Below are 10,505 nucleotides of genomic sequence, written 5' to 3'. Positions count from 1 at the left end.
GGGAAGCATTGTCTTCAACCTCATAAAATCATACATTTTCCCATTATATTGAATGACATGTGAGGTCATTAGAGATTATAAAATCATCTATCATAATAAATTTTACCCCTAAACAACCCGTGGGCGCAAGTTTTTATGTCAAACCACATAAATATCTATCTCTCTTTATTTATTTAGTTATTTATTATTATTTTATGGATGAACGTGAAGAGTACCGCATGAAAGCCCGAATCACCATCGGACCGGGGATAACTCCTTCCTCCCTTCCAACCTGTATTAATCCATTAACAATATGCATAATAGTTAATGGATTAATAAAGTCTTAGATGGGAGATGTTTATTACTGCAAATTGATCTTTGCACGTCCTTTTCCTGTTCTCCAAATAAATCTGGAATTATTACTCTCTTTTTTTCTTTTCTTTTTGTGTGCGTTTCGGATAAGTAATAGAGCTAAACTAAAAAGTAGTCAAAAGCCAGAAGCACACCCTTCTACAAAATTGAATGATAACGAATCCAAAGCATACCAAGATACAAGATGGAGGTATTATCCGTTACATCCAGTGGGAAAGAGGTCTAACGAACAGAAGCTTCAGGAAATTTTGAGAGTCAACATCCTCAAGTGTCCATCCGTTTCTTTCACACTTCACCCACATAAAATAAATAAATAAATAATGACACCATCTTCCACGCCATACTTCTATCTGGAAATGCTACTTTCTCGTACATTAAGTTGATACTCAACTGCTTGCAGAAAACTGAGTACAGCGAAATGAAAATATCATGCGGTCTCGACCTTTGTCAATTTGATACATCCAATTCTGTGAGCAAAAAATCTTGGTTTCTCAATGATTTATCAATAACCAATATATCAGAAAGAAAACAATATTCCCAAGGTGTAATATGTCCAAGCATCATGTCCATAATATTTGAACACCAACTACTGTTTTCTAGGGTCATAAGCATACCTCTTTCTGATGCCACGGATGTCCTGAAGAAGTTCCCGTGTTTGCTGCACCTTGAAGTTTTTTGTTGTATCGTTGTCATCTAGCACCAATGTTGAGACCCTCAAAATGGTCAGAAGTTCTGCTTCAATACTGCCAAGCTCTTGATCCAGATGTTCCAAGAAATCCTTATAAGAGGATACTCCACTCAATCCAGCCATGATGTCATCTTTCCAAATGCCCACACTCGAAGAAGCTTGAAGATCCTCTGGATCGTTATCGACTGGTAGGATTTCTTGACTCTGTGAGGAGAGCTGCAAATCTTTTCTACCACCAAACTCCAGAGCACTATGTTCAAATTCTTTGATCTCATTTAGATCTGTATTTTCCTGCTTTAGTGATATAATCCGAACAAGATTGGATGAAGTTTCTTCAACATTGTCAAGATCCACAGCAACACTTCTAACCAGATTATTTTCTTTCAGAGATATTGCCTGAAACCAAATTAGGCTTCTTTGGATCATATGGTAGGCTGGAAGTTAATGTCCTTGAAAGAGATCAAACCAAGATATACAGACTGAAAATAAAACAAAACCTGTGACACGAAAAAGGGTACAAAAGCATTTAGAATTTATCATAAACAGCCTTGTGTCAACCTAATCTGATCCCCAAAACTTAACCCTTTGGGAGCATACGAAGTAGTATCTAAACCAAGAGATAAGGTATCTTATTTGGGTGTACAATCATGTCCAAGTAATACCGGAATGCATTTATTTCACAACATCAACAATCTCTTTACGTTGGCCAGAAATCTTGGAGAAACCCTCTAGAGGGAATTTTAATTGCATTGACCTGGGTCAACATATAAGTGCTAATATGTAAATGAGCCAGATTGGTCTAACATGGAGGGATAATTGAACATCATTGGATTGGCGAACTGTCCTATACCTCTTCCTCTCTAACCTAAGGTCAAATGAAATCCCAATTTCACATAGCATGTGTGACATAGTGTCACCAGCCAAACACCATTCTGGCAACAGTTGTTACAAGCCTAATGCTTATCTAGAGTTTTGGATTAATAAACATGCTATGAAATGGCTGCATAGTGTGAGGTAGAAGCTCGGGAAAATCTTTGATAGATTGTGAAGATTTTCCACTAAATAAACATGCTGACATTGAAAGCATTTGTGTAAAATTCCACTGTCTCGCTGTCATACTAAGACATACTGTTTCTGACAATTCTCTGTGAAACAGGTTAATTCAGGCTTATTTAACCTTCACTTTCTACTGTTGTCCTCCAATTATTTGGCTTTAAAATGCGAGTAAGAAAATAGGATGACTTGTTGGATGGGTTGGAAGTTTACATAAGCGAACTCTAGCTCATGACACCTCCTATTAAAAGATTAAGGCCCCGTTTGGAACTTGGTTTGAACTAAGATCAACTTAGTTCAATTTAATTTTAAGCTAAGTCTAACATCCAAACACCTAACTCTCAAATTACTAAACTCATCTCAATTCAAAATCTCTTTACAAGTGAGACCCACAACCTTTTACAACTCTTTACACACGGGACCCACAACATTTTTCAACTTTCAACAAATACATCTAAACTCATCTTAGGTGAGCCCCACAAAATTCATTCCACCATCTCAACTACTATTCATAAATAACTCAACTCATCTCAACTCAGCTCAACATCCAAACCGGGCCTAAGACAAGAGGGTAAGAACATGGGTTCAAGATCCACTGACTGCATGCGTAATTTATCAATCAGTTTCTTTTTTCTTTTTAGATAAAGGTGCAACGTATATAGAATTTTCCATTTTCCTTGTAGGCACCAAATTGGATGGCATACTCTCTCTCTCTCTACTTCTCTTTTCGCTTTCTAAATTGCTAACAGTTTGTATGGCTTGATTTCAATGGATATACAGCCATTATCTACAACAGAAATTGTAATACATTGCAAAAGACACTTTTACCTGACAGAAAATCATCTTCCAAATCAGAAACTGGGTTTTAAAGCAATCAAGAAACTCTCCATATTGAAGGCACCTTAATTAATCTTCTTAGAAAGGCGAACACTCCATGATCATTAGAATTTAGCTTGATAACTATAGCATTCTTTTGCCCCTTTAAAATATTTTCCTTTAACATGGAGGATTTGAAAAAGGTATGCATCTCTTGTAGAGTAATTGCATAAGTTATAGTTACTTTCATGATCCTTCCTCTTTAAATATATTATCATAAATAGATGCTTCACGATAGGATCCCTCTGCCTAATGTATGATACGCTCCACCACTTCAATAGTAAACAAGTCACAAACTTTCAATTTTAGATATCGTCTCTGCCAGAGGGGAATTATGTATAACAAAACTAATAGCATAATCCCACTCAATGTTAAAAGGTATATAAGGAAATACTTCAATATAAAAAACTCAGTAAGATCTTTTATAATAACCACCATTTCATTCACCTCATTAAGCTTTGTGGAAAGCTCATCAAGCAATTCAATGCGGCTCTTTGACTTCTCCAAGGCTAGCATGACCTTCTTTTTCTGAAAGAGTGCTTCCCTTGCATCATTTTCCTTCCCAGTTTGCAAACTAATAGCTGCCTGTCGTCGAAGCTTCTCAGCTGCCTCTGATAATCGCAGAAGCCTCAACCTTGCACTATTCGCTGAATCAACCATCATGACTTCTTTTTAAAATGATGTCACCAAGTATAAGCAATGTGAGTCTTAGATATTTGGCGCTAAGAGCAATGTCGCTATTGTCATAATAGGAAAAATTTTCAAATTGCCTGAAGAAGATTTTGGCAAAGCAAAACTAAATGAATTACTGAACTTGAATTTTACAAAAGAAAATCTTCAACAAATATCCAAGAATAGGTAGGTTTAGATAGTGAGATAAGAATTTTTGGTTTTAGATGAAAGTTTAAAATATTATTTTTTAATATTATTATTGTTTTGGGATTTGAAAAAGTTGAATTGTTTATTATATTTTGTGTGTGAATTTGAAAAAATTGTAATGATGAGATGAGAATTTTGTATCTCATCCCACTTGAAAACGTTACCCTTGAGTCTAGATTCACACCAAAATAAGCAATACTTTAGACATGTTGAGCTTTTATAATGTAATCAGAGCAAAAAGAAAAGAAGTAATGTGATCCCCGAGTTCACCTGCTTTTTGGCCGTCCTAAGGTGAGATCTGGACCACCGAAGCACTGTGACAGCTCCTAAGAGTTGCTGTTTGGACCATGCTAAAGGGATGTTTTGGCATTTTTATTGCCATGTTTTTAACCCCCAAAAGGTCATCCTTGTGTATATATATATATATATATATATATATTATAAATATAAAGTCATCCTTATAATGACACAATTCCTAAATATGAAAAATTCCTTGGGAGTTACAAGAAGTGAAACGTTACCAGCACTAAGCTGGTTACACAGCCAACGTGCATATACACAGACAAAAAAGAACTTAGAGACATTCTAAGACACTAAAGGTTCCCCCGTTAAGGCCAAATTTCAGACTTTTGACCACAGGGCCCTAAAACGGAATTAAGCCCTGGAAAGAATACACATAAACCATGGACTAGACGGCCCACAAAGTCAACAGAAAACCAAGTTCATGTTTGCTGGAAAATCCTGTACCTGCCCCTACATCATTCGGCATTATATACGACTGAATGACTTGTAAAAAAAAAATTATATACGACTGAATGTGCAGAAATGGACAAAAGCCTTGTTGGCTCGAGTCACTGACCCTAAGTGATCTTTCCTGAGACTATTCAATCATAGTAGGATTGGGAATGAGAAAAATTCGATTTAGCACACTAATTTGCATAAAAGCAAGTCATATGCTCACTACATCTGAAGCAAATCATCCTACTTGGTGTGATGTGATTATCCGTGAACAAAAAAGTTATTTTCTTTGACAAAAAAATTGTCAGACAAAGGAAACGAGACCCGTTTTCATTTGGAAAACCATATATGAAAAGGGATTCAAACCAAAGCATAAGTACAAAGGATTTGATAGTAATGATTATGGGTGTTTTAGTGAGGTTTCAACGGAAGGATTCACATTTTGCAAGGTAGAAAACAAGGTAAGTAGTATAATCATGCCATTAACGAGTACTGTAAAATGTACTGTGTTTTAGAAGTGTTGTATACATTATATATTATGATACTGACCACTCATTTAAGCCTTTTTTTGTGAAACTTCTATATAATATGTCATGAAAATCTAGTCTGCAGACGATTTAATGAGATCCACATGCCATTTAAAAATAACGTGTTTTATGTTTTTTTTATAAGATATAATTTTATTGATTGAAAAGTAGGCATAGCTCAAGTACACACAAAGTATACACAGAGTACACCTAGCAACAACTAAGAGCTAGAAAAATCTTCGAAACACCATCTCCATCCAGAGGCACCACATAATAAAAGAGGAATCATCTTCCACACAGCAACAATATGGATGTTACCCCGAAGACCTCTCCAACACTCAAAAATATCCATTACCAATCTATGCATTACCCATGCCACTCCAGTTGTGCTGAAAATATCATACCACAAAAGCTAGCCACCTTCATATATATAAATGATCCACAGTTTCCCCATTTTTCTTACACATGTAAAACCAGTCGTAATGACAAAGCCACATTTCCTCAAGTTGTCAGTGGGGAGGATTTTCCCAAGGGAAGCAGTCCAACCAAAGAGAGCTACCTTGGGAGGTACCCTGCATCTCCAAATGCTCTTCCAAGGAAAATGGTTACTATGTCGAGCTGAAAGAGCCTTGTAAGAAGATCAAACTGCCAATCTCCTACTCCCATTATGAGTCCATATCATCCTACCTTCCACAACATTACCAATATTTGTAGCATACAAAACTGAAAAAATCAGCAATGATTCCCAGTTCCCAATCCTGAGCTGCTCTAAGAAAAAAAATATTCCACTATGTTGAGACATTAGAGCTAACCATCAAATCTGCCACCATAGCCTTCTTATCACTTGCTATCTGAAAGAGTGGGGAAAACACTCTTAAGAAACAGCACCAGACCAAACATCATGCCAGAAACAAACTCTAGAGTCCATTCCTACCCCCTTGGAACCCCCCCCCCCCCAAAAAAAAAAAAAAAATATCCTTTCCAAATATTTTTTCACACCCTCACTCCATAAGCATCACAACTTCAATAGAACACCATCCCCCATAACAATCCCCATACTTTGAATCAACAACCACCCTCCACAAAGCCTCCTCCTCTAGATGATACCTCGACAACCACTTCCCAAGAAGGGCCTTATTAAAGATCTTCAAGTTTCAAACCCCAAACCACCACAAGAGATCGGGGAGCAAACTTTGTCCCAACTAACAAGATGAAACTTGGTTTCAACCCCAATTCCTCCCCAAAGAAATCAATGTGGGATGCCACATCATAAGAATGCTATTTTTGAAAAACCCTCATGATATCCTCCCAAAAAGTCATGGAGAACCCATCCGGGCTAGAAGCATTATCCTTAGTCATCCCACTAATCACATGATAAAGCTCTTCAGCCTCAAACAAATCAAATGGCACTCGGATGATCAATAGACGCAAAGGCCATAGCATCAAGTTGAGTCCTCCAAGTAAATTGCTCTGTGCGAAGTCCTTTGTAGTAAGTGACAACATGCTTATGTTATGAAAGCCATGCTAATGTCTTTCACATGCAGATAATTTTCATGATATGAATTTCATTAGAAAACTAATTTAGGAAAGTCATGAGAGAGCCTGTGCAACCCCAAAGGGGGTAGAATCACTCTTATTAAGAGTATGTTATACGTTATCCAATCTCCCTACGTACTTTCTTTCTTTATTCCTGATTCCTCTTGGTGTGGCTAATATAATGGAAAAAATCTTCCGTGATTTTTTGTGAGGTGGACTTGAAGATGAGAAAAAGTTCCATTTGATTAAATGGGATAATGTTCCCCCCTATCTTGTGGTGATTTGGGGATAAGAAAGCAGAGTATTTTCAATAAGGCCTTACTTGGGAAATGGGCAATTCGGGTAGCTGGATATCTAATGAACTGCGTGGTTCATATGGTGTGAGTGTCAGATTTTGGAAATTTATAAGGAAGGGCTGGGAGGATTTATTTTGCAATGTCAGAATTATGGTGGGTCAAGGCACTAGGGTCAGGTTTTGGTTTGATGTCTGGTGCGGTGAGGTTGCTCTTAAGGAGGCTTTCCCTTCTCTTTTCAGAATAACATTGTATAAGGAAGCTTTAGTTGCTGATCATATGGACACTTCAAATGGCTTGCTGCAGTGGAATGTGCCATGTATAAGAGCAATTCAAGATTGGGAAGTGGGAGATATTTCTGACTAATACAGCACCCTGTACGCATTGACTTTGCAGCATGGTGTACAGGAAAAACTGTTGTGGATTCATCCCGGGAACAAGAACTTCTCAGCAAGATCCTTTTATAATGCTTTGACTTCTCAATCTTCTACTGTTTTCCCTTGGAAGCGTATTTGGAAAAGCAAAGTGCCTCTAAAAGTAACCTTTTTAGGTTGGTTGGCCTCTCATGGAAAAATTCTAACCATAGACAAGCTAAGGAAGTGCGGTATTTTCATAATGGATTGGTGTTTTATGTGCAAAAGAAATGGAGAATCAACAAACCATCTTCTTCTCCATTGTGACGAGGCGAAGGCTCTTTGGGATAATATATTTGTAAGGCAGGACATTGCGTGGATGATGCCTAAGAGGGTGGTGGATCTCTTGGCTTGTTGGATTGGAGTACGGGGAAATCGTCAAATAGCGGAAGTTTGGAAGATGGTGCTTGTATGTCTTATGTGGTGTATATGGAACGAGAGGAATGGACAATGCTGTGAAAATAGAGAATGCTCTTGGGGGCTATTAGAGCTTTCTTTAATCATTCTTTGTTACTTTGGGTTAAGGCCATTATATTAGAGGGGGCTAATTTTAAAGACTGTATGCTTCTTTCTTTGCTAGTAGGCTGTAATTAGGTATATTGCTCTTGTATAGTACCTGTGTACTTGGGCTTTGCCTAATTATGAGGATTAATAAATTTTTCTTACTTATATAAAAAAAGACAATTTGCATTCCGTAGAAGAAAAAAGGAAATCTTTAATTATTTATTCTTTGACTTCATTTGCTAGACGATTGTGGAACATTGTTTTTGACAAATGTAAGATTAACAGACCAATTCATGATTGGAATGCCGAGCTGATTTGGGTGATTTCCAGTCTCAAAAGCAAAGGGCTGGAGTCTTGGTTGTCAATCAAGATTGGGCTGCGACTATATACTGTTTCAATGTGACAACAATGCCAGAAATCTATTACGCAGAATCAGAACAGAGAAGGAAGAATTGTAAGCTATTCTTCATGATTTGAGTAGAGACGCAAGATTATGACTTGAAAAAGAATAAAGAATAATCATAATAGGGCTAATAACTCATAAAAAGGGGCAAAACCAAATAACCAACACAATGTTCGATGTCGACTGGCCAAACCAGTTTCAGGGAATCACTCAGTTATTAGATAACAAGTCTACGAAAAAATACAGCAGAAGAGAGTGCCTTGACATTCAAAAGGAAAGTGGGTATAGATTATTTTCATCAGAGATATGAAAGAGTAGAGACGTGTAGGGATGCGTACCTTTGACTCTGGTTCTCTCTGCCTCCGAGTGAAGCTGATCGAGCTGGGTACGTAGCTGATCTGTCTTGCTATTGGAGGCTAAGCACATGACCCTTAATGGAGCCCTGCAAGGGACAACCATGGCAACGGCAATAGCTGAGTTCAAAATCATCGGTCTTTTCTTCTCTGTCCGTCTCGTGTGTGTGTGTACAAGAAATGTGTAGCGATAAATTTTGAGAATTTTTTTCTTTTATTTTTTGAATAAAAATAGCGATATATTTTTTCTTCTCTCTCCGTCTCATTTTGTCTCTACATTTTTATAGTTTATCTATTTAATTTTATTTTTAATTTTTTTATTTTATATACTGAAGTGATTATTAATATATTTGTATTTTTTTTACTTTTTAAAAATATTTAAAAAATATGAAAAAAATTAACAAATTTTTTTTGCCTAGAAGCATGCCCAGCGATCAGTTGGCGTAACACCCTAGTAGCACTCTTTTTTTTTCCTTAACAGTGTTACTAGTAATTACACTTTTATCTATACAATTACTGATTCATTTTATTAATTTTTAAAATTTAAAATTTAAAATTTGATGATTTTCAATATATTAATAATTAACACGTAGAGAAGTAATTTTTTTATAATTTTTCATAAACATATTTAGCATTTTTCTTTTTTTTCATACGTGTTTTGATGAGATTTGTTCAAATTAGATAAAATGGCAAATTGTTTGGAGAAATTGTTGAGATATATTTTTTTATTGACCTTTGTGAAATATGTGGATACTAAGTTCAGAACTCAACGAGCAATCTATCACTTACCATTCTAGATGAATAACTATTGGAGATGAAAAGATATAAACGTCTTTTGTAAAAACCATTTGCTTATTAATACAAGTAAGACTGAGGAAAAATCTAAAAATCTGACTCTACCTCAGACTCTGCACCGACTCCGCTCCGGCTTCGTTCTAACTCTAATAAGTCGAAATCAAAGTCGGAGTTTTCTTAACCAAAAAAGTGGCGATGTACCGACTCCGAATCCGATATTGTACATATTTTATAAAAGTAAATGTATTTTTTTATATATTAATCATATATATTTTATATAACTATAACTTATATAATTAATTAAATTCAATAATATACAAGTATGAGCAAATTATTATAAAATAATATGTTTATACTATAATATAAATAGACTAAATTGATTAATAATAGTTTAGTATATGTAAAAACTATATTATTAACTATTACTACCATGTAACACTAATGTATAATAACAACTAATATATAAACACTAATGTATAATAATATGTAATACTAATTATATAATAACTAATGTATAATAACATTTAATACTAATGTGTTATGTATAAACACACATATATAAATTTATAGTAACCTGTAATACTAATATATAATAACTAAAGTATAATAACATTTACTAGGAATGTATAATAATCAATGTATTATAACATTTAATACTAATGTATAAACATTAACATATAATAACATATAATACTAATGTATAATAACATTAATTTGTACAATGATTTATTTTTTTAATTTTGGTTATGTTTTAATAAAATTGAAATTGAAAAAATATCTTTTTTACAAAAAATTGAAATATGGAAGCCCAAATCCTACTCCGCTCCGACTCCGTTACGACAAGTCGAAGTCGTAGTCTGATCAGAGGCTATGCGAATCGAAGTCAGAGTCAAAGTCTGAGGTATGGCACTCCGACCCCGACATTGTCAGTGCTCAGCCCTAAATACAAGTACATAACATCTTCCTTAATCTTTATAACCTCAAATAATGTAAACATATTGTATACTACTTTTACCATATATTGTGACGCCCACAACTTTCGCTTAAAATGTAGCAGATACTTGGAGTATCGGGACATGCAACACAAGGTTACATA

At 35.4% G+C, this 10,505-nt stretch overlaps 1 protein-coding gene across 2 annotated transcripts; it reads right to left on the bottom strand.

Moving 5' to 3' along the window:
* Positions 1-463: 463 nt before the first annotated feature.
* On the bottom strand, positions 464-8,797 carry LOC109003191. Of its 2 annotated transcripts, none has more exons than XM_035689257.1 (4): positions 8,600-8,797; positions 3,416-3,615; positions 966-1,435; positions 464-818 (listed from the first exon to the last, which is right to left on the bottom strand). In XM_035689257.1, exons 1-4 carry the CDS (start codon positions 8,748-8,750, stop codon positions 779-781), a joined length of 861 nt encoding a protein of 286 aa, XP_035545150.1. In that variant the 5' UTR covers positions 8,751-8,797; the 3' UTR covers positions 464-778. The 2 variants fall into 2 exon arrangements, with proteins under 2 accessions (XP_035545150.1, XP_035545154.1); XM_035689261.1 differs by having other exon boundaries at positions 3,416-3,738; positions 8,600-8,690.
* Positions 8,798-10,505: the final 1,708 nt, after the last annotated feature.

This window comes from Juglans regia, chromosome 1 (genome assembly GCF_001411555.2).
Source record: "Juglans regia cultivar Chandler chromosome 1, Walnut 2.0, whole genome shotgun sequence".
Classification (NCBI taxonomy): domain Eukaryota; kingdom Viridiplantae; phylum Streptophyta; class Magnoliopsida; order Fagales; family Juglandaceae; genus Juglans; species Juglans regia.
Note: the sequence above shows the minus strand (reverse complement) of the source record. Positions and strands in the feature narration are given on the sequence as shown.

Excerpts from the sequence above, each read along its gene's own strand:
- LOC109003191 (XM_035689257.1), bottom strand. The coding sequence starts at position 8,750 with ATGATTTTGAACTCAGCTATTGCCGTTGCCATGGTTGTCCCTTGCAGG. Across the intron at positions 3,616-8,599 it reads AGAGAGAACCAGAGTCAAAG|CGAATAGTGCAAGGTTGAGG; the intron begins GTACGCATCCCT and ends TGGTTGATTCAG. Across the intron at positions 1,436-3,415 it reads TTTCCACAAAGCTTAATGAG|GCAATATCTCTGAAAGAAAA; the intron begins GTGAATGAAATG and ends ATTTGGTTTCAG.